Source organism: Coffea eugenioides, chromosome 10 (genome assembly GCF_003713205.1).
Source record: "Coffea eugenioides isolate CCC68of chromosome 10, Ceug_1.0, whole genome shotgun sequence".
Taxonomy (NCBI): Eukaryota; Viridiplantae; Streptophyta; class Magnoliopsida; order Gentianales; family Rubiaceae; genus Coffea; species Coffea eugenioides.
In genome coordinates, this window is record NC_040044.1 from 34386160 (window position 1) to 34411464 (window position 25305).

The following is a 25305-nucleotide window of genomic DNA, read 5'->3' on the forward strand; positions in this document are numbered from 1 at the left end:
CTCTTCGAATATATCGCTCAACAGGTTAATTCAATCCAACTTTAACTACAGTAATTCAATTCAAAAATTAATAATAAGCTATCAATCCCTTTTGGCCCGCTCCCCACGTCCCACATCCCCGTCTAAACGGTGGAAAGAACATTCAAAGCCCAAAACATGATGTAGTCAATTTGACCTCAGGACGGCAGGACCCCACAACGCCAACTGCTATTCCTTTTCAGTTCATGTCCAACTCCTCCTTACATGAGTACTGCAATCCGCTTTCTCCAAATCTTTTTTCAATAAAAATCACATATAATCCACTGTAACTATCAATTCTTCAGCTGAGTCAGCCTCTGATCAACTGAAACAAGAAACGAGAAATAAAACAAAAGGGACAAAGCCCTTTTATGGAGACCACAAAGAGGTACCTAAACTATCACCAATCACCCTCCTTTGGCTCTTCCATGAGAGATGTCACTTACAGGTTCAAACCCTTTTCTCTTTTCAGAAGATTTAATCTTTTTATTTTATTTTGTTTTGTACCAGTCAATTGTAGGAGTTGATTATATGGTATTGAAGTTGGAGTTCTTGTTTCAGTTGTAGGTGCATTGTTTTTTAGGTTGTTTCAGCTGTTTAATGAGTTGTGAATTGATGCAAATTGCTTTTTCTTTTATTTTAATTTGACAGCCTTTTGTTCCTGCAGTTTTTATTTTTATATTTTTGTTATTCTTTTTACAGTCCAATAAGCACTTCTAGCTATTCTTGGAAGCAAATTTATCACTGGTTGGGCTTGATTAAGTTGCCTAAATCGTCTGGATAAGTATCAATTTTCCTGTGATGTGATCATTTAATTTTGAAAATGTTCGAGACAGAGTTTTCTGAGTCATCTGACAAAAGGTTGTTGCTTGTCATTGAATGCATTGTTTATCAGATGCAGACACGGGCTATTTGAAGATTCGGCATTGATTGGACAAATAATTGGAAATGGATTTGATTGATTTACTTACTAAACGCACTTTCAAGAATTGTTCTAAAAACTTTTAGTTGGCGATTTCAAAACTGTGACATTCTTTTACATCATCAATAATGGTTCTTCCTCAATTAGTTTCTATATAATGTGTTAGTCTATTGCCGTCCTTGGCTTTTAGTTGATTTGAAGTATTTTTAGTTATTACTTTTAGAAGTACTATTCTCATTTTACATTCTAGTTGATACTTTTGTGAAATGCCAGCGAGTTCCCGTAATTTATGCTCATCCTCCATGTTATATGTTTTCCTTTTACTCTCCTGTGTTTGTGATGAAGGGCTATCTTGGCCAGAGAATGGAATATTCTTGAAGTTTGGTCCTTGTAAAATTCTGAAACTTTAACATATTCCTGAGTTCATTCTTCCTTTGATGTTGTTTAACAACACCCAAGGGATGAAAATGATTTTGGAAGATGTAGGTGTAGGTATCTACCCTGAATATTTTCCAATTTTGGCTCAAGATCTTCTAATTCTGTAGAGTTCATTTCACTGTATCTTTAAGGAGTCCTACAATAGTTTTTCAATGAATCAGGTGGTGATGGAGCCTTAATGGTTCAAGTATCAGGTACAAGCTTGTCTGCCCATGGAGATTCTAAAGAAGTAGGAAGATACTGTCATGCTTGCTGTTATTGTGAAATTTCTTCTTTTGAACGCCCCATGTCTAGATGTATATTTGTGCAAAGTATTCCCACGCTTCACTGCAGCAGCATTAATGGAATCCCTTGCATTTTTTCCAAGCTGCTCCTCTAGTTCCAGTGGCTAGGAAATGTACTAGCATATATTTGCTTAGCTCCATAGACAGTCTGACTTTGCAAGATCACTGTAAGCAAGCCAGTGCTGCCAAGCAGGAACGTTAGATTGGAACAATTATTGCAGTTTCCTGCATGTTTTACCAGGCCTTCCATTGTAATCTAAGAGCACGGAGTGCAGAATTGGCTGAACTCCCAATCATACTATATTCTTTTGACCACTTTTGACTTTTAACCCTATTAAAACTAAATGCCTGAGTTTCCAAGTTCCTTGCACAACATTTTAAATAAATTATTATAGTTGTCAAAGTTTACCATAAGTGGATGGTTTTCAGCCTGTGTAGAAGATAGGTGTTTATCGTGCTCTTAGTTGCTTGGGTCAACACTCAGCACCCACTTGTTGAGGAAATATTTAATGCAATGCAATGGCTGTAAGTAAATGTGGAAGATTGTTTATCTGTTATTCCTGTTTAGATCTCAGCTTCTTCCCTACCTCTGAAGAACATTTGGTGTCTTACAATGGTTTTAGCTACAGACCTACACGTTGAAGGGTGTAATTTTGTTGTAGCTCTTAAGACTTCAGGTCCGTCCTACTTGAATTAGTTGACGTACTATAATAACTGTAAGCATGCTTTGGGATTATATCAAATGGCAGATCTAATTCCAGAGCAGCATGTAATTGCTGGCACCCTGGAGCCAAACTTTGATGTCTTTCCCTTAGTTGTTCACAGGATTAATTAAACCATGTGCAAGAGTTATGCTGGGAAAGCCTTGACAATGTTGGAGGCCTAAATTTATAATTTCAATTTTTCTCGTTGTAGCAATCTCATAGAAGTACTTCTCAAATGCCCAGCAAGAGTGGAGATTTCATGGAAAACCTCATAGGGTCAGCTAACAAGATCTTATTAAGCATTACTAATTTCCTCCAGAAACCTCATTTATAAGCAGACTGATGTTTTTAACTTCATTTACTGGAAGACTGGAGTTTTAAAAACTCATAATGTGTTTTACTTGGTGCTAGGCCTGGAAGCCTTTTAATTCTCAACCTGTTCAAATAATTGCTCATGATTTAAGTAATTATTCAATTAGTATGAGATGAGGTGTCACTCAACACTATTGACAGCAGCAATTTTGAAAGACCTTTCCAGTAGGCTTGAGACGTCGCTATTTTGGTGATATTGTACAGTTATTGACAATGCTGTTTTGGTGATATTGAGACGTCGCTATTCTGCTGTCAATGCTATTGACAACAGCAATTTTGTAAGACCTTTCTAGTAGGCTTGAGATGTCGCTAGTTTGGTGATATTGTACTCATAAAGGTGGAGTTATTTGGAAGTTTATCTTTTTATATGCATGTACATAAAATAAACACTTTTTGTCAAAATCTTGAGCACAAACAGGTAGAAATTTCTACAAAACCTAATTAGATTAGTGCGCACTGCCCATTAACAGGAAATGTACACAAGCTGTGAACATTAACCCCGTCAAAAGCTTTGTGAGCAATGTGGTTGGTGTGCTGTAGTTAGATAGCCACAATGCTTTTGGAATTGTTGAGGGCAGATCTCCACCTTAGCCTCCTAATTGCGTATTTTTCTCTTCTGAAATTGACTCTTGAAGGATAAGGTTCTCCAACTTTTGAAGTTCCTTTTACATTCATAAAAGGCCAAATTGATGTGGCTATACTGATGCTATTCTTTGTTTTTTAACCCTTCATCATTAGAAACCCACAGTTTACCCACTTAGATTCTGAATTAGAGAAGCAAGATAACAATAACAGATAAGAATCAATAAAACTACTAAATTAACTTTACTCTTTGTGGTAGCACATTAATGAGTGTCTGATTTTATCTTCTGGTTACAAATTATAATGAAATAAACAAAAACAAGTGACTTGTGGTAACTGTAGTAATACTTTTGATTGTGCAAGTTCGACTAGGCTATGCATTAGTGCGGTATTGATGTTTTAAAGGTCTTTCCTATGTACAATTAGAGTGAATGTGTTAGATGCCCTGAAATGGAGGACTGGAGTAATTACCTAGGTCTTGAAATGGAACAAAGTTCTTCAATATCCAAGTTTTGTAATGGAAACTATGCCATCAATGCTAAGTTACCTTTACACATTGCAACTGATTTTGATAATGCCCTTAGCATTTGAATTTGTTGGTCTTATATTTCTGAGGGGTGAATTGTGTTTTCCTACATGTTTTATTTGAGTGGTGCTCCTTCCTTGGTAAATTGCTCTATTGCTCTTGGGTGTTATTTCAGTGTTGCATGAATAAATTTGACTCATTAATTGTGTATTACATGGTTATATAGCCTGTATTTTATGCAATGCTTCTTCTTCAATTCTGTAGTTTTGGATGTTGGGTTGAAATTTCAAGTCAAAGAGAGTAATGTGGTATATGGTAACAGAACAGTGGGTTCATATTAATCACACCCTGGGTTTACTTGGATGCACACCTCACTCTTTGGAGATTGGTATTATACCAAATATGGAAACTGACTGTTCTTTCTGCAATATAGTCCTCTTTAATTGATGAGTTAGATAACCTTTTATGTAGGTGTACAATGTATACGGCCGCTAGTTGGTATTGCGTAAATGTGAAGTAATATCTAGTTTACATGAGATTGACCACCTAATTCAAAGTTCTTTACTCTAAGCATTTGATTTCTAGAGTTAGTCACAAGGACTATACTCTTAATAAAGCTTGAAGTAGACAAATTGCTCTAGCAACAAGGAAAGCTAACCTAGCTTGAAGTAGTCAATTGACCAATTAGTCTCTAAGGCTTGGACTTTGTGGCACACTTTGCTTATGAATCTAAAGACTTTCGGTTCCGTGAAGATTGTGCAATTTTATTTCTTTCTGAGATGTAAACTCTGGATGGATCTTCTCATTTTTAATTTTTTCTTTAGGTCTAGACACATCTTTCACATGTCAAATATATACCCTTCAATGAGGAATGCGGCCTTAATTGAACTTAATGAAGACTGTTATATTTGCAAAGGTGGTAAATGTTTTTCACAGGGAGATTTTAGGAGTATAGGGATCGAATAAATGAATGTTAGATTCAATAACTTGTTACCAATTTTGTCAATTCTCTCTTTTACCAATATCACAGTTCTTCTAGATTTGTTTGAGGAATTTTGATTGGATTCCACATTTTCATTATCTTTTCTCTTGAAGAGTGAAACTGCAGATTGTGTTTTAACTTTTCTATTGCTTTTACTATGTTAGAAATCTTATTAAATTGATGAACTTCTCATGCTTGTAATAAAATTCTTATCAAAGAACTCAGCTTTGATACAGTTGCACCAATACCTGGTTCTCTCCACTGTGATATTTCTTTCTTGATGCTTTATTTCTGCCTTGAAAATTGATTTTATCTCTTGCAAGCTCCAATTACACAATTAATACCACACGTATAGCTGTAAAGCTATTGTATCTTTCTTCTCCTTCTCAATGTCTGATAATGCTTCAATGAATGTCTGAAACAAAAAATAACTTTGAATTGGAATGCCTGATAGTGTCCTACAAATTTTATTCCTTTTTCTTATTGTTGACCTTTGAAATAATCATCTAGTGAAAGTAAAAAAACTTGGATAGAGGTTGAATATTTGTGTATAAGATAGTTCCTGCTATTGCTTCAAGTTTTCGTGTCTTTTCATTTTAGATGTCGTATTTCGTACCAAGCTACTTTTTTCAACTTCTTGATATGATTTTTTGTTAGAGGAACTTTAATTTGACTTTCAAATCAAATTATATCTTTGAAAGAAATCCACACAAATTTGAAAGACATCCTACTTCCTACATGTCTTTCACGGTTAAAAAAGTGTCAAACATCTGTCTATGAGTGTTTGGATAATCTTGCTGTCAATTCACAACAGACATTTGAACTTGTTTTACTTGGGGTTATGCTGGTCAGTCAGAGGGGTATCTTAGCTGGGATTTAGGTTGGAGTGTGTCTTGTAGTGAGGAAAGAGAGAACTTATTCAAGGCTGTGGACATGCTATTAAGCACTTAGAGAAGTGCTGTGTAGATTGTGGCGAGAACTTGTTTATTTGATCAGTAGAGTAATAAGATGATGAGGTAGGTTAGCAGGCAACTATGCAACTTTGGGTTTTGAAAGGTCTAAAAATGAATATCTTATTTCGTGGGGAGAGCCATGTCAGGTACGTTGATCATATGGATGGGGAAAATCCTCCTTTGATCTGCAGCTACCAGAGTGCATGTGGACTTGTCAAATGTAAGAACTGTCAGTTGTAAGAATATCTTTAGGACCCAGCCTTTATGCTTGATGTTGGCTTTTTGAGCATGGGGTTAGAAACTTAGCATTTTGGAATGTCTGATTATGTCATTTTCTAAGAGAAGAACATCATGAAGCCCAATGGTGATTTCTGTCTGAAGCAAGACATGGTGGTGCACTTTTTGGAAGCTTCAAAATAAATCTATTTTAACATATGGAAACCTTGTAAATGTGTCTTATTTGAACCAATTTTTCCATTTTTTCTGTTTCTCTTGGTACTCTCCCTAATGGAATTTACTGTGTTTTCCTGAAATTTTTGTAGCCAATGTTGTATACACGTACATATAGTCCTGAAAGTGCTGAGGTTTGTAAGTATGGTGGTCTCTTTTATAGAATCGAAGATTCTGTTTTAAATGCAGCTGGAATTTGTTAGCATGCTTTTTTATTTTGTCCTTTCTTTCCTTTTCTTGAAAGTATTCCATGTCCTATCTGATGGTCTTCAAACACTGCACTTACAAGATAGTTTGTTGTGCAGCTGTGGCTCTTGTGGCTATGAGCTGAACTTGAGCTCTTCCAGCCGCAATACCTCCAAAATCGGATCAAAGTATGATAAATCCATAAAGAAAGGGATAATATCCTTCTTCTACATCGATGAATCCAGATTTACTCAAGTTGAAGTGTTAAAGTGTGTACCCAATTTTATCTTCAAGCACTCATGGGGTTTGCTCCACCGGAAAATGAAACTGCTGTGCCGTAACTGTGGTAATCACATTGGAGATGCTTATGAAGATAATGCCGCTCTTGTAACAAACGAATCGGATTTTTCCTCCAACAGTGAAAGCTCTAGCCAAAGAAAGTATGACATCAGAATCCGCTGCTTGCAACCATCTTCAGTTCAAGCTGTTACTCCTGTTTTGTGATGTATGTTCTCACAAATTCGCGTAAATCTGTACAGTGGGAAACCCTTCTCTTATTCTGCAGTTTGTACACATTTTTGTCAGGCAACATTTATATATCAGTTTCTGTATATTCGTTGACAATTGTTTAACGTATAAAAGCACAGCAAAACTAATGGAGTTTTTTGGGATTCCGTATTCAATTGTACTTGTCCCTTTGCATGTTTTGTTGTATAAATTACATTTAAGTTGAAAAAACTTCATTTTGACATGCATTTTGCAGAGTTGAATTGTATGGCAATCTTTTTGAAAATTTCATAAAAGAGTGGCTATCAAATTAAGTTTTAGGTTGTCCTTTTCTTCATGATCTTAACATAGGTACAATAATATGTCTATAAAAACTCAACAGCTCCTGAAATTGGGCCAATATAGTTATTCCACTAGCAATGTGGTAACTTGAGGGGTTCAGGTGCTGGGCAGATTCAAGAGTTTAGTATGCCTATATAAACTCAAAGCCACCTGTTCCGTTGTGTTTAGCGCAGTTTTAGTTTTGCTGAATACTGCATGGTGGCACCAATTTTAGTGGGCACGCACCAATGGCGGCAAGCTTTGGGCATGTTTTTTAGTCCCTTCCCAAACTCAACCCTTTCCTTAAAAATCGTCCCTACAATCCTTCCCACCCTCAACTACTAGGCTTTTTTTTTTTTTTTTTACCTCCCACCGATCCATACAACCCTTCTCACCCTTAATTGCAAAATTCAGGATTTGAACCCTGAATCTAACAGTGGGAGAGCTCTAAGAGTCCTCTCCTAACCATTAGGTTAATCCAAATGGTCGTCTATATACTATTTAATTTGGATTCCTGAATCTAATAGTGGGAGAGCTCTAAGTGTCCTCTCCTAACCATTAGGTTAATCCAAATGGTTGTTAATATACTATTTAATTTGGATGCATGACAACTAATGTCAATATGAATTTTAATCCAAATTCTGCACATGTACCACGCATTCAAACCCGATAGTGTATGTACTGTTAGATTGATCCTATTTTCATATAGTCTACTTAATCGTGAAAATTTTCTTCAAATTTGTTGTAACCTAGCTCTAGTATTGGATTAAAAAAAAATAGATCATGAACAGCAAGTAACGGTATTGTGGCACATCTTGCAACAAAGAGTCCATAATCAATGACCTTGTGCCAAAACTTCACAATGTGACTACTATGTTTCCCATTTGTGAAATTGCAAAATAGGCCAAAAAAATTCTGGATGGTCCTCGAATTATTAAGTGGTTGATTTTTAACTCTCTAACTATTAAGTGCGTATTTTTGCCCTTGAACTTGTAACAGGACACTTCAGTCTTCATAAGGTAATGTTCCCCATTTATTAAATTGCAAAATGGGTAAAAAATCTGGTTGGCCCTAAAATTATTAGACTGATCGACTTTTACCCCTCTAACTTGAGTATATGGCCCCGTTTGACAAGTGAGTTTTTTGGGTGTTTGTCTAAAATTTTACTGTAGTTCACTGTAGAAATTTTTTTAAAATTTTTTTGAAATATGTAAATTTTTGAATTATTTTGCAGTGTATAGTTTAAAAACTTTGAAAAGTTTTTTGAGATTACTGTAGTTAAAGTTTTTAAAAAACTTGTAGTAGACAGTTCAATTGGTGTAAAACTCAAGTGGCAAACAGGGTCTATATTTCCTTGGACCCAAAGAGTTGTTTCTCGGAATGATTGCTAGTGTGGAGTTAGTTGTTGTCCAATGAACTTCCTTTTTAACTTTCACAATTCAAATTCTGAAAAATTAGAGTAAGATGATGTAAAATAAACAAGGGACTAATGGTTAAAGATGAAACATTAGGAGTACTCAATTCTAATTCCCCTTCCCCTCTTCACTTCTTAAATCCCATCCTTCTCCTGCTAGGAATTTTTTTTTTTCAAAACAAGAAATAGAAATAAAAAGAATGAAAATTATGCTTCGCCTTTTCAAAGATGGCAAATATTCAGGCACCCGAAAATCCAAATGAGTTGCAAGGAAAATGGAGACAGTCATCTAACTGTTTGATGCTCTACGCGTCCCAAACACTTTAAAGATCTTGAAAATGTATAATAATTTAAAGAGAAATTAAATGAATGAAATGTATTAGTTATTGAATTTTAAAGTAAAACAAATTTTTAAAGATTTTATCCGGTTGACTTTTTGAAATTTTTGGTTCCGATATAACCCGTCTTATTTCTTAAGCACTCGAGAGAATTTTGTTTAGCTTCACGTTTCAAATCATGGAAAAATCTAAGCTAGTAAGACAATATAATTTATTCAAGAAAAAGCTATAATTCTATTAATTTTGATTGAATGAAGAAATTGAGAAGGTCCCAGGATCTAACTTATTAATATGGATCTTAGGTAGGTGATCATAAGATTTTTGGTTCAACTCTCACTTCCGCATGAGGTGTGGAGTCTTCCTTTTTAATAATAATAATAATAAAGGATAGGCTAAAAAAAAAAAAAGAAATCAAATCTGTAATCAAACCGCAGAAGATCCATAATCCCTTCAAATCTGTCATCTAGCTCTAATTACTGATGAACTTAGGGTCTGTTTGATAATATAAAAAAGTGCTGAAACTGAACCATTTCAGATATTCAGATATTTTGAGTGTTTGATAAATGAAAATTTATCTGCTGAACTTGTGTATATTTTTTTCAGCACAAGAATCCTAACTGAATGCTTAATTCTGATAAGAATCAATAGAACTACTTCAACTACCTTATCCTATCTACCAAATCTATTCTTGTTTGTTAATTATGTTCAAAATTCTTATCTAATTAAACAACCTAATATGCTCTATCTAACGGTTTTTAGTTTCTCTTTTCTCCCTTTTTAATGACTTTCACATCTTCTCCATACTCCTCATATAATATATTTCATTTTTTATATTAATTTGATTTAAAAATAAATATTGTCATTTTCATACCTAACAATTTTAAACTAATTAAATCATAAATTCTATTTCTTTTTTGAATGAAAGGATATAAGGGTAAAATTGTCAAATTAAACTAATTAAGCATTCAGTTACAAATATTTATCAAACAGTATAAATAGGTTTAGCATTAAAATTCAGACATTTATATAATTTTTTTCAGTGCTTAAAATTCAGCAAATTAATTATTTCAGTATTCAGATTTTAAAATTCAGACTTCAGAATTCAGATTCAATTTTATCAAATAGAACCTTAGACTTATCACGCCTACTTTTTTTTTTTTCTTCTGAGTAAGACAACAAGCAATGGTGCTGTGGAACATCATCTTGCAGCGCAAGGAATAAAATTAATTAGAGAACGACTTTGTTTGAAAGCTTCCCATTTCTTAATAGCTAAGCACAAAAAGTCAAGGTCACCAGTTAATGCATAAGAAAACCTTTCATGAGGTGGACTATTTCTTTGATCATTAGACAATAGACATTCTTCCACGGAGCAAAGTAACTACACGTTTGAATTTTTTTTTTCTGGCATTTTGAACTTTTGGAAGGTAAACCAATCTGTGAATTTCTCCCATACTAGGAAAGGATTGCAAAAAAAAGGGTAATCCAATCTTTTGCTGGTCCTTTTGTGCCTTCTAGACAAAACTACTTCAGTAAAGTAAAGAGGCTAACATATATGTTTTTTTTTTTATTTAAACCTTTTTTAGTGTAAGGGGGAGGGCTAGTTCGAGTCCTCCTACTTACACTCTTTTCTCCCGAATCACCTAAGTTATTTCTTTCCTAGTTTACGATATATGTTTAAAAAACTTTACTGTAAAATTTTTTGTTGTAAAATATCTTTATTTGCACTATTTGTAAGGTGATTTTCCAAATGTGACTGAAAAATGACAAAACGGGCTGTGACCAATGACTAGTGAAAGGGAAGAGGTGGTGCCCGGCTTGCCTGCGGAGGGCAATGTGTGGTGTCACTGGTGTGGCAGGGACTGGGAAGCTATGGAAGAGAGGGGAGGCGGGAGGGAAAGGAGGGGGAAGGTTGTGGGGAAAGGTGGGATTGGTGGTAGGGTTACTATATATGTGTGTTTCATAGATAGAAAGTTCTTTATATATAGGTGCGAAACAGAGCAATGTTGTTGGAAAAGCTTCAAATGCAAATAGAGCCATAGTGTGGAAGAGTACTATAGAGATATTAATAGTTGTTCGATCATTTTTTCTTTTAACGTTTGCAAATCAAATATATTCAAAGTTTAAATTTCGATAGATGAAGAATAATATGTAGAATAAGAGAAGGCAAAGTAATTGAAAAAAAAAGAATTTATGCTTTCACTTTTCAAATATGGCAAACAATTTGAAGTACCTGAATGTGTAATATATTACTAATTCGGTCTGTCTAACTGGTGTCCTTAATATATATTTTAAATGTCATATTTTGGAAATGTAACATTAATTAAAGAAAGTAAATAAATACAAGGGAGGTAGGGAAGATTAAATAGGGAAAGTATATACATGTACGAGAGGGTAATAATTATTAGTATGTATATATATATATATATATATATATATATATATATATGAGGTAAATTAGGTGAACATTAGATGTGTTAACGAATAACCTATCAGCACCCGTTATATCCTTATAATTTGCTAGGATGGAATGGAGGCTTATAGTTAACTAATATCTCGATTAGTTATTGGATTGATTGAGTTTAAAAATAAATGAAATGCTGCCATTAGTATAAAGTAATAATTTAAAATTGTATTTTTTCCTAACAAATGAGGTTTTTTGGTGTTTGTCTAAAACTTTACTGCAACTCACTGTAGAAATTGTAGGAAAATTTTTTTGAAGTGTGTACATTTTTGAATATTTTGAAGTGTATAGTTTAAAAACTTTGAAAATTTTTTTAAGGTTACTGTAATTAAAGTTGTAAAAAAACTTGTAGCAAAATAAACTTAGCCAAACTAAATATGCCTTACGAGTGGTAGATGAGAAGGTGTGGCAGGAATCATTTCCTGACTGGCTATGTAGTTTAGCTAGTAAAGATGTAGGAGCACATGCTCCTGTTTTGTAACTTTTGATTTGTCTAATGAAAGTGTTATCGTTTGAAAAAAAAAATAAAATAAACTTAGCCAAAAACTTGTTTGCCAAACAGCTATTAGGATTTCTATACACAATTTGCTATGTAGATGGAAACAACCACACTTATAACTAAATTTGGTACCATAGCGGTTGCACCTGGAACTGCACCATGTATTTAATGGTCGAGATATTCTCTGTAGTTCCAAAGAAATAGGATCCCTTATAACTATTCTTGCTTCAGATTCGATTTAATTTCACTGTTTCAAACTACTAACAATCGGGGCTTTTTGAAAAGTGCTAATTGTGCACATTATAAAAAATTTTAAATTAGAAAGAAAAATGTCATTAAAATTTCCTTTTTTTTTTTATCTCTTTTGTAGTTGATATAATTACCTATATTTGAGCGAAATGTTTTATTTCTATTGAAGAACTTCTGCATTTCTATGTTCTTCCAGCAATCTTTTAGTCCAACCTAACAGCGTATAACGTTTAATACTTCAAATTAATTTAAAATTGTCGTTCACGCAAGCCACGATTGACTTTTCAACAGCAAGTGGTCCAAAAACTCGAAAGACTTGTTTACTAATCCACTTTACCATGGAAAATTAAATTCCTTGAAATGCATCTACAACTTTTTTTAATGGACGTTATAAATTGCTTCTCCTGATCAAAGAAGAGCCAAGCCACAATTTTGAGCTACTCTGCTTTGAATTTCATGGGACTGTCCCATTGCAGATCGAGTCACAACAAGAAAAAAGACTACAAAATGGTACAAGTGAATGATGAGGATAACATGTTGCTGAATCTGCCATCGCATATTATCATCGACATCCTATCCAGACTGTCCACAAAAACTCTCTCCAGATGCCGCTGCGTTTGCAAGCTCTGGCAGAAGTTACTTTCAGAGCCCGAGTTTTCCAGTTTTCGCATCTTAAGACCACCTACTACCAGCCTTATGATACATAAGAACTCCGATTCTTCCTTCAACCTGGTGGAATTTGAAGATGAGCCTAACTACCACGACTTTTACTGCGTACCAGGGACAAAATTCGAGCAACCCCCCAAAGGTCTGAGACAGAATTGTATGTCCATGTTCGGTTCTGTCGAGGGATTGATTTCTTTTCACGAGTTTGGTTTCCAGAATCCAGATACAGTTTACTTATGGAATCCGGCTACGCAAGAGTCCATCACTATTCAGAGCGCTGGAGGTGTAATGGAATTTCCTAATGTAACGAGCTATGGATTCGGATTAAGCTCGAAAACTGGAGAGCACAAGGTGGTTAGGATTTACCAAGAAGTTCTGGAGGAGAATTTGTTGCATGTAACCAGATCTGATTGTCATGTTTACACACTTGGATCAGAAGGGTGTTGGAGATACACAGGGCATGCCCCATTCCTCTATAGTTGTCGAGCGAACGGAGTTTTTCTGAATGGTAATCTGCATTGGTTGATTCGTGATCCTGATGGCAAGGAATTCATTTCTTGTTTTGATCTAGACAAGGAGTCATTTCAGCCCTTTCCAGCTCCTCCTGAATTGGACGAACTAAATCTTGCTAGCTTGGAGCTTTACCAAGATTGTCTAAGCGTGTGTGACAACACTTCAGACTTTGATATAGTCATTTGGGCGATGAAGGAATATGGGGTCAAGAAATCCTGGTTTAAGCAGTTTGTTATCGACAAGCATCCTATTGATCTGGTTGGTCAATACTATGAAGTTGTTCGGATTCTCAAAGTTTTCAGGGATGGAGAGATTTTGCTGATGTGGAGGGATGATCAGTTGATTTCATTTAACTCTAAGACCAATTCTTTGCAACGTATTGACATGAACAGATTCATATGTGCACCCGATGAAAGTGATGAAGAGCGCTTTCCTTGCATTGAAGCAGTCAATTATGCTTCGAGCTTTATTTCCTTGAGGAGATTTGATGTGGAGATGGTCGAAAACACTTTTTAAATTTGAAGTCTACATGTATTTGGGGATTGAAACTTTGGTTTTGGTTCGATCTCTATGATGAATGAGTATGTTAATATGGATGTTTATAGTATAGAGTTGCTATTTGTAATACTAAAGGGGGGGAAATTAAATGTTAAGAGTAATAGCTTTATTATTTTGTAGAAATAAGGTTTGCGAGGCAGAGGAAATAGAGGAACTAAAGATCAATTTTAGTCAGGAGGCAAATAGATGGTTAAATAAATACATTTTGCACCGTTTTAATCTTTTAAAGATGGTTGGAAAGTGAGGATTGGGCTAAAATCAAATGGTATGAGACACCATCAAATAGTATTCCGACACCGTTCCTTTTTTTTTTATTTCCGAGTAAGAAAAATAACTAATATAAAGTTAAAAAGAGTCGTCAAATACAATCATCGTAATATTAGTAGTATTGCGACACTAGTCTGGCAATATACCATATAGAGCAATAAGCAAGGGTTTCTTCTCGGCAATTTAAAATAAGTTGAATAAAGATTTTATTTCACAAGATATATGAGAAGTCTTGACACGGTCTCAATTAGTTTGGCAACTTTAAGTCTTTGAGCTGAAAAGAGTAGAAGGAAGTGTAAGTGAAAGATTTTGGTTTGAACAATCTCACTTACACTTAAAAAAGTTAAAAAAAAAAAATTTAAGTTGAAAAGATCCAGTTAACTGGACCAACTTTAAAATAGAACAAAACATCTTGCTACTTTTATATAATTAAACTTTCACTAAGTAGATGGGTAAAAACTCGAACTATTAAGACCAAGTCTTGAACTTATTTTTTTTTTTTAAAAAAGGAAAAAAAAAAAGAGAGAGATGATTCCTCATTGTGTTTGACGATTGACTTTCTTTGTTGGTTTTTAAATAACAATTAGCCGAAATAAAAAAACTAATACACGAACACACTTAAAAAAGATCCGTGAATACCCTAAATACACACATATTACCATTCTCCCCCTCTACTACCACCATAGCCACCGTCACTACTCCCCTTCCTACCACTTCCCACTCCTAATCCCTCATCTCCACCATTGAACACCCTCCTCTTTCTCCCTTTTCTGCCATCCTAGTTAAATATGTTATAATTTAAAAAGAAAGAATATCAAATGGATGAATTTAAATAGTTATTGAAGTTTACCAAAGGACTAACTCCATTCTATATCTTCAAACTTATAGCACTTTCTCATTTGCACTTTCAATTTCTATTTTGAACACTTTGTACTATGATCTCTCAATTTCTGATACTTTGTAACTTAAATTCTCAAATTAGTCATATTTAAGTCCAATTAATAGCAACATTAATAAAATTAACAGAATAGAGGATCATAGAAATCAATGATGATATTGTGAAAGTGGTCAAAAAGGAGTAAAGGGATTGTAACAAGAACAAAATACATTGTCATTAATTTACACCGTCTGTTAATAAACGATATTAGTTATTGAATGAGACAAACTTTTGACCTATTTGTTCCAACTGTGATTCTTTGCTCCTTTTAACAACTTTAAGTACATTGTTATTGATTTTTATGATTCTATATTTTGTTAATTTTGCAAACATTTTTACTGGTTGGATCTAAATAGGACAAATTTGAGAGTTTATAATACAAAGTATCCAAAATTGAGAGTTTAGAGTATAAAGTGTCTAAACTTGAAATATAGAGAGCAAAATAAAAAAATAGTATAAGTTCAAGTGTGCAAAGTGGAGTTATTCCTTTAAGGAAATACAACTTCTTGAAGTTTTGTTGAGCTGACTTTTCGAAATTTTTGGTTCCGCTATTAACCAATCTTAAGCGTACTTGAGAGAACTTTTTTTAGGTTCAAGTTTCCAATCAGGGAAAGAGTCTAAGCAAGACATTCAACTTCCGACAAATGAGAATACTATTCAAGTAAAATCATTCAACGCCAGGCAAAAGAGAATGCCATTCAAGCAAAATCTAATACTATAGAAATGATAAATTTTCATAAAATAAAGAGCTGAGAAAAAATAACTATGCGATCATAAAGCTCAAATCCATAGGCTTTGTGTTTGGATTGCATTTTCCGTCATTTTTCATGGAAAAAATACTGTAGTGATTTGATATATGTGAGGGAAAAAGGTGATAGGGAAATGTGATCACGGAAAACGACAATATTTTCCGACGAAAACAAGCAATCCAAACAAGGCCAGGCGATTTGATATATGCGAAGGAAAAAGGTGATAGGAAAATGTGATTACGGAAAACGACAATATTTTCCGACGGAAACAAGCAATCCAAGCATGACCTTAAAGTTTCGACTCCATTGGGATTGGACGGCTTATCATAAACTTGTTTTTGTATATGGAATGTACAGTAATTACCTCCAAAAACACCCCGAAAAACAGTTCAAATATACAAAATCTCAAATGCACTTAACATCAATACCCAAAAACAATATAATAAAAAAACTCTCATATCTTTCTTCTTCCATCTACTATCCACCACCACCACCCTTTGCCTCCACCCCTCTCTCCTTCATCTCTGCCACGACCCTTTCCCATTCTCCTCTTTTCTCCCTCTTCCTCGCCCTCTTTATTCCTTCTCCCTCTTCCCTCCTCCCTCCCCTCCCTTCCCCTTCTGCGGTGACCATCTCCTCTCCCTCATAACTAGAGAGGTAGGGAGGGAGGGGAAGGGGTTATCGGGCAAGCGGAAGGGAGAGGAGGGGAAGATGGAGAAGAAAGGGGGAAGGGAAGGGAAGAGAGAGAAGGAAGGGGAAGGGAGGGAGAGGAGAGAGAACGAGGAGGTAGGAGTAGAGGTGCTATCGAGCCGAGTCGAGCTCGAGTAGCACCATACTCGAGCTCGAGCTCGATCAAAATTTGTGTTACTCGAGCTCGAGCTCGAGCTCGATTGAGTAAAAAAATTTGGACTCGAGCTCGACTCGATGAAATAAAACTAAACTCGAGCTCGACTCGTTTGAGCTCGAGTAAGCTCGAGTAAATATCAAGCCCGAGCTACTCGAGCTCGAGCTCGAGTTTTGAAATAAATCTATAATTTTTTTAAAAAATATATAATATATAATATAATATAAATAAAATATGAAAACTCGATTAAGTTCGGCGAGCACTCGAGTACTTATTTCTTGAGCTCGAACTCGACTCGTTAAATTTAACGAGTAGCTCGAGCTCGAGTCAAGCTTTTGATCAAGCTGCTCGCGAGCAGCTTGACTTGCTAGCACCCCTAGGCAGGAGGGTGGCGACGATAGAGGAGGGAGAAAGAGAGGATGGTGGATTATTTTTAACAAATTTATAAAAAGAATACCTAAAAAAATTTTAATTTATAAAAATGCCCCAAAATCTGTCTTCAAAAACATCAAATCCAAACTAACATCTACAATAAAAGATTTTCACATATACTACTTTAGTAAAGATTTTGAAAAACACCACCAAAAACACTTGATATGGAGTCAAAGTTCTACATGTTTTTAGAAAAATCAAAACTATTAAAATGTTCTAAGAGCACCCCTTAAGTTTTTAAAACCACATCAACTTTAGTTTAGGACACTTTAACCCTTAAAATATGAAATCTATACTATTTTAGTTTTTCAACTTCAACTTTGGATATTTTACCCCATCAAGTATGAAATCCAACCCATTGAATTGTCAAAAATGTATTAACAGAATAGTAGACAAGTGATCTTCAGTGGGATGGATTTCATACTCAAGGGTTAAAGTGTCCAAAACTGAAATTTAAGAACTAAAATGAAAGTAAGCCTATAGTTTGAGGGTCCAAAGTGAAATTTAGCTTGAACTCTATACATAAAAACCAAAAGTGCCATTAAATTAATGTTCTTCCCTATCTGATCATGTGGTATTAGTTGCGGAACATAGAGCGTTAACACCTTTCTTCAATTTCTTCTTCCAATCTTGAATCCTCTATTACGGAATTATTTGCTTCTTTTATTGTGTCCATTTCTTTTGTTATTCTAGCAATCTTTTGGTCCAATTGGACAATCACAAGTTGGATATTTAATGAACCATCCATATTTTCAATGAGTCTACTTAACCGTGAAATATTCCTTCAAATTTGTTTTACAAGTGTTTGAATAGTAAATTATTTACACAAATTTATCTACTTGTCTCATAAACATATTTTTTAATTATCTTTATATTACTTACATCACATTAAATAAGTGTTATAGTATATTTTATAAAAAATTATCCCAAATAATCTCCTATCCAAACACAATTTTGTCATGAAACTTCAAAAGGCAACTTGCAACTAAGGTCAAAAAGTGGAGGTCGCTATTTAACACGTATGAAAACTTTTTTCTTGAAGTGGACGACTGTGTCTTCGACCCTGAAATGGATGATAACTTTAGTGACTTGGTCCTCGCGTCATAGTTTTGTTACCTTTCGCGAAGCAAAGTAACAATCCAAAAAAAAAAATCAAGGGAGTTTTGCTTTTTTAAGTTTTGGAATGTGAATCAACCTCTAAATCAAGAGTCTGTAATCTGAAAAAAGAAAAACAAAATAAATAAGATCGAATGGTCTCTAATCAAGATTGAATTTTGGTTTATTAGGTGGGAGTTTAACTTCCTGACTACAAACCCCACGATTAGTGACTTAAAAAATGGTTAGTTGTTTCTTGAAATGATTGCTAGAGTGGACACAGTGATTGTTGTCCAATCATTTACTTTTGAACCTTACACAATTCAAATTTTGAAAGATTAGAATAAGATGATCTGGAATGAACAAGATGGAAAACAAAAGAAATGAAAATTGTGCTTCGACTTTTCAAAGATAACAAATATTTAGACACCCGAAAATCCAAAGTAGTTCGTTATGCATTTATCTAATTATTTGATGCCCTGCATGTAACCAAACATATTAAAGATCTTGAAAATGTATAATAATTTAAAGAGTAAATTTTATATACACTAACAGTATATATATTATCACCGTTAGATTCATGATGCATGTATAAAAGTTGGATTTCAAATTCAAATTTTGCATAGTTATCATTCATCCAAGACTGACAGTGAATACACTGTCAGTGTAGGAAAGATAAATTCTAATTTAAAAAGGAAAAAAAGTTAAATGAATGAATTGTATTAGATATTGAAGTTTAAGGAAAGAACTATTTTTAAAGTTTTTGTCCGGCGAGCTTTTTGAAATTTTTGGTATTTTTGTCCCGCAGACTTAAGATGAGAGAATTTGTTTAGCTTTAAGTTTCTAATCAAGGAAAGAGTCTAAGCTAAGCTAGTAAGACAATCTAATTTATTCAAGAAAAGGCTAATGCTATTGAAATCTAAATTTTGATTTCGAAGAATTTGAGAAGTTTTTCAAGATCCAACTAAGTTAGTAAGGATATTAGTAACGTGATTGTAAGATACTTGGTTTGACTCTTTAATCCTTCTTTTTCTCCCTTTTCCCATTTTAAGGTTTGAAATCATCTCTTGAATTAAAAAAAGAAAAAAAAAAGAAAGAATTTGCAAAGAAATCAAATCCATAGGCTAAAATTTTGATCTTAATGTTTTTGTTAAAAAGTAAACTTTAAAACTATTACAGTATACTAGAAGCATGCCTTTTGTTTCAGAGTAAGTTTTTATTGATTGTTTCCAAAATACCCAACTAGAAAACTCCATTCACCGAAAGTAAAATGCCCGTCGAATACATGCTTTGTTATATAATCACACCAACTTTCAACCCAAAAAAAAAACCAGAATATTATATAATAAAACACAATACTCAAGAGTCTTCAAAATTTTTTACTAAAAAAGTCTTCAAAATATAAAATAAACTTGAGAATTTAGAGTTTTGAACAGAAACGAAGTCTAATACTTCCATATATAAAATGCATGAACGGCATAATAAAAAAATAATCAAAAACAATTAAGAGGGACAATTTAGTAACATTCAATTATTACCAGATTAGCGTGTCAACATGCAAATTATCCTAAACCGGCTTATATCCGTATTGTTAACAAATCCATCCAAAAGTGGGTTAACATCATTTTTCACTTCCATTTTCCCCCAAAAAAACTGTTTAAATAATTCCTCTATCAAGGAACCGTTATCTTCTGTGTGCCCATAAAATTCTGGACAAATTACATTTTATCCCCCTGTGATTTAGTATTTTTTTTTACATAACCCCCTCATGATTTTGATTAAAGTGTCAAAATGACGGAAATAGTCATTCGTAACGGAACTTCTAAAAATGTCAAAATTACCCTTATAAATACATGAAACACTAACCCCGTATGATTTTTATATTTTATCATATAACCCCCTTATGATTTAATACTTTACTATATAACCCCTTTATGGTTTTTAAAATATACACATAACCCCTCTTGGTGAATAAGTAATTTTCAACTTTACATAAGGGCATTTTTGACATTTTAGGTGACTCCGTTACGAATGATTATTCCCGTCACTTTGACACTTTAATCCAAATCATGAAAGCTTTTAAAATCATAGGGGAGTTATATAAAAAAAAAAAATGCTAAACCACAGGGGGTAAAGTGAAATTTGCCCTAAAATTCTAGCAATCTTTTGGTCCAACTGGCAACCACAAGTCCACAAGTCCGACAGTTAATGAAATTATTTATCCAGGTTGGTCAATTGCTTTGTCCAACCGAAGGAGATCCAAAGTCCCTTCAAATCTGGTTTAATCTAGGCCTATCGGGCTGACCTTTTCTTTCTTTCTTTTTTTTTTTAAATTTGTTATTACTGAGGTTCTAGATAAAACGAAGACCTGGAACAGCAAGTAACGTTGCTGTTACTTGCTGTGGAGTGTCATTTTGGAGCGCCAGGAACAAAATTAATTATTTACTTGTCACGAAACTTCAGAAGAGAACAACTTTGTTTGATAGCTTCCCATTATCAGTAGCTAAGTGCAATACAATAGCTAGTGCATATGAAAATCTTTCATGAGGTGGACCGATTCTTTGATCAACAATTTGTTGCTTTTAGGACTTGGTCCTGACGTCATAATTGTTAATTTTCATGAACAAATTAAATACAAATTTTTTGTTTGAATTGCTATTTTTTTGAGTGTTTATAGAAAAATATATTGTAACGATTTGATGTATATTAAGTGAAAAAAGTGATTGAAAAATGTATTCATATAAAATGTGAAAATTTTTCCTTTAAAAATTGCAATCCAAATAAGGCCCTCTCTAGCATTTTGAACTTTTGGAAGGTGAGCCAATCTCTTAATTTTCTTCCATCCAAGGAGTTTGTAATCCAAAAAAGAAAATAAAAGGTGTAATCCTATTATTTGATGCTTCGTCTGTATATATTTTCATTTGGTTTGGTTTTTTTTTTTTTTTAGTGTTTTTAGGGGGGGGGGGGGAGAAATGCATTTTGGGGTTAGACCAATTTGGTCCTTCGTATTTGGCCAAAACAGATAGTTCACAACGTATTCAATTTCAACCAAATTAGTTCTGATATTTTGATTTACACAAATATTGTCCATAAGATAGAGTAATCGACTGAACTGTTTCATAATGGTTGATGGGAAAGTAGTTTTAATGTGTGGGTGATTTGGATAATTTGAGTTTTTCTTTATTTTGATATTTTATGTATTTTTCGATATTCTTTCGAGGAGAGTTTATGTTGATGTGTTTTATGAATACAAAGTATTTTAAGAAATAGGAGCCAATCATAGCCATGTTTTTGGAAAAAATAAATCCAAATAGAGCCATATATGTATAATGTGGAACAATCGTGTGGAGATAGGGATATTTGTTCGATCACTCTACACATTTTGAAGTCTAGAGATATATTCAAAATCCAAATTTTGACGGATAAAAATAACATGTAAGAGCAAGAGAAGACAAGGCATCAAACTGGAACCGGACGAAAAATGAAAAATATGCTTTTTCAAAATGCTAACATTCAGGAGACTTTATGAAACCACTAGTCGTGGAGGTTAATGGCTAAGAAGTTGAACTCCCACCTCACATACCAGGATTCAATCCTGACCGGCAGATTTGGGATAAGGAGGGAGTAGGGGAATGAGTAGGGGTGGCAATGGGGCGGGAGACACCTCCTCCAACCCCCGCCCCATTGCATTTTAATTCCCCCCGCCACCGGCTTCTCCCGTGGGGGCACCTGTGGAGTTAAAAAAAATTTTATTATATAATTTCATTATAATTAAATTTGAACAAATAATCAAGTACTAAAATATCAACACATCATCAAATTATTATTCATTGTAACTTCATAATTGAAACTCATAAAAATAATTAAACAAAGGTTATTTGAATACAATCTAATATGATAAAACAAATATAATTAAAATAATCAAGTTTTCATTTTTGATACAAATACAATCACTAAATTATTATTGTGTTTTTTTTTTAGAAAAAAATGTTATTGTATTAAGTGTAGTTAGGAATTTAACATAAATGTATTAATAAATTTAGTATCAATCATTAATAATTTTTATTAATAGACATGTATAATTAGTAGTATAATTGATAATATCATTATATATATAATTATGTACATATATATATATTTTTTCAAATGGGTGGCGGGGCGGGGGAGTATACCCCCGCCCCATTTCTAAACGCCCCATTTCTAAACGGGGGAAAAAATTCCCCCTACCCCCGCCCCACCCCCCTCCCCAATGACCCCCCGCGGGTGCCCACCCCCGTTGCCATCCATAGGAATGGAGGAGGTAAAAAAACAAAAAAAAAAAATTTAAAAGAAGGAGGCTCTATGAAAAGTGCTGATTGGAGCGCTTACTAGACAAACTTTATATTAAAAAGAAAAATGTCATTAAAATGTATTCCTTTATCTCTTTTATAGTAGTTGATATAGTTACCTATAGTTATCTCTTTTAGTCCAACCCCTTATTGTATTCTAAAGTAAAATTCTTATCTCATACCGGTTGGCAAAAGCCGCTATTGACTAATTCAACAGCAAGTTGTCCAAACTCCTAAGAAGAAGAACTGAAAATTCCTTTATATGCATTCTCCAAATTATTCTATGCACACTATAAATTGATTCTCTCAATCAAAGAAGAAGAACTGAAACACAAGTTTGATCACCATTTTGAGCTTCTCTGCTTGTAGTTTCATGGGACTGTCCAATTGCTGATCGAGTCACAAAAATCAAGACTACAAAATAATACAAGTGAATGGTGAGGATGACAAGTTCTTGAGTCTGCCATCACATATTATCATCGATATTCTATCGAGATTGTTAACCAAAACTCTCTCCAGATGTCGCTGTGTTTGTAAGATCTGGTAGAAGTTAATTTCAGGACCCGAATTTTCCAGTTTTCGCATCTTAATACCACCTACTACCAGCCTTATGATACAGACAAACTCCAACTCTTCCTTCAACCTAGTGGAACTTGAAGACGAGCCTAACAGCCATGATTTTTACTATGTTCCAGGGACAAAATTCGAGCAACCACTGAAAGGTCTGGGGGAGAATTGTATGTCCATGTTCGGTTCTGTCAATGGACTGATTTCCCTTCAAAGATTCGGGTACCAGATTCCGGATACAGTTTACATATGGAATCCGGCTACGCAGGAGTCCATCACTGTTCAGAGTGCTGGAGGTGTAATGGTATTCCCTAACGTGATAACCTTTGGATTCAGGTTAAGTTCAAAAGCTGGAGAATACAAAGTTGCTAGGATTTACCAAGAAGTATTGGAGGAGAATTTGCTGCATGTAATCAGATCTGACTGCCATGTTTATACACTTGGATCAGAAAGACGTTGGAGGTACACTGGGCATGCTCCATTCCTGTATACTTGTCGAGAGCACGGTGTTTTTCTGAATGGTAATCTTCATTGGTGGATTCGTGATCCTGATGGAAAGGAATTCATTTCTTGTTTTGATCTAGACAAGGAGTCATTTCAGCACTTTCCAGCTCCTCCTGAATTGGATGAACTAAATCTTGCTAGCTTAGAACTTTACCAAGATCGTTGAGTGTGTGTGACAATACTTCAGACTTCGATATAGTCATTTGGGTGATGAAAGAATATGGGCTTAAGAAATCATGGTTTAAGCAATTTGTTATCGATAAGCATCCTATTGATCTGGTTGGTCAGTACTATGAAGTTGTTCGGATTCTCAAAGTCTTCAGAGATGGAGAGATATGGCTGATCTGGAGGGACGATCTGTTGATTTCATTTAACTCTAAGACCAGTTCTTTGCAACGTATTGACACAAATAGATTCTTGTGTGGAAGTGATCAATAGAGCTTTCCTGGCATTGAAGCAGTCAATTATGCTTTGAGCTTTCTTTCCTTGAGGAGATTTAAAGTGGAGATGGTTGAGGACACCTAAATTTTGAAGTCTACATGTATTTGGGGAATCGAAATTTAGTTTGGCTTGGGTTTTATGAATGAATAAGTTGATATGGACGTCATAGCTAAAGAGTTGCCATTTATAATGCCTAAGAAAAAGCAAAGATGGGAAATGACAGTGCCATAGCTTGATTATTTTGTTGAAATTTGTTTTGCAAGGCCGAGGAAGAAGAGTAAATTAATAAAGATCAATTTTATTCATGAGTCAAATAGATGGTTTGTGAGAACCCGTGAATTTCCTTATTTTCTAGACTTTATTTTATTTAATTATACACCTTTTATGCATTTTCTTTATTAGGAAAAATTTTCTAAATAATTTTATGAGTAAATAGGGTTTTAAAAGTATTTTTCTAGTATAAGTTAGTTTATGAGGTTTTAAGAGTATATACCCGATGTGGTACCCACTAGTGGGTACGTTCGATAAAATTCGGCCAATTGGGTTAAGTTTCGTATACAGGGATTAAATTACTAGGTGCTAAGAGATAATTAGGACTTACCTAAAAGGATTAATGTTAGAGAGACAAGAGGATAAGGTTAAGCTTAAAAGGGGGCTAGGTGTCACTTTTTTATTGGAGCTTGGATTTGGACCATTTTATCACCTTTACTAAATCACCAAAAATTGACCCAAAATTCATCTTCTTTACAAGCTCCTTGGCCGAATTCCATATGGAGAGAAAAGAAAGAAAGCTTCAACCTTCAACTTCCATTTCTTGCACAAATCTTGCAATCCAACCATCCAAACTGGAAATTATTCCATAAAACCCTCTAGCTAGGTAGGATTGAGGAAGTTGGTGGAGTTGTTTTGGAAGCAAGAGACCTAAGCTACTACCTTTTGTGAGTTATCAAGGTATGGTGTGTAAATATTCATTGTTTGTTTCCAATAATGGTGAATTCATGACTTGTGATGGCTAAAAAGATGTTTTAGTGAAAGCTTTTATGATGTTTGGTGGAGAATGATGAAATTTTTATTTTATTCATGATTTTTCTGTTTTTATATGTTTATTATTATGTGGCTATGGATGATAGTTGGGAATGGTTTAGAATGAAGCCTTAAGGCGTAAATTGTGGCTATTTGCAGAAAATTTCCGCTTTGA

The 25305-nt window shown here is 34.2% G+C and overlaps 3 protein-coding genes across 3 annotated transcripts; all 3 read left to right on the forward strand.

Moving 5' to 3' along the window:
- Positions 1 to 205: 205 nt before the first annotated feature.
- LOC113749906 (uncharacterized protein At4g08330, chloroplastic) lies at positions 206 to 7091 on the forward strand. Its single transcript, XM_027293780.1, has 2 exons — positions 206 to 466; positions 6537 to 7091. The coding sequence occupies exons 1-2, from the start codon at positions 390 to 392 to the stop codon at positions 6919 to 6921; spliced, it is 462 nt and encodes a 153-aa protein (XP_027149581.1). The 5' UTR covers positions 206 to 389; the 3' UTR covers positions 6922 to 7091.
- Positions 7092 to 12668: 5577 nt separating this feature from the next.
- LOC113749863 (F-box protein At3g07870-like) lies at positions 12669 to 14115 on the forward strand. The gene has a single exon (XM_027293731.1). It carries the CDS (start codon positions 12714 to 12716, stop codon positions 13899 to 13901), a length of 1188 nt encoding a protein of 395 aa, XP_027149532.1. The 5' UTR covers positions 12669 to 12713; the 3' UTR covers positions 13902 to 14115.
- A 9090-nt stretch (positions 14116 to 23205) lies between these two features.
- Positions 23206 to 23832, forward strand: LOC113750730. The gene has a single exon (XM_027294675.1). It carries the CDS (start codon positions 23206 to 23208, stop codon positions 23830 to 23832), a length of 627 nt encoding a protein of 208 aa, XP_027150476.1.
- Positions 23833 to 25305: the final 1473 nt, after the last annotated feature.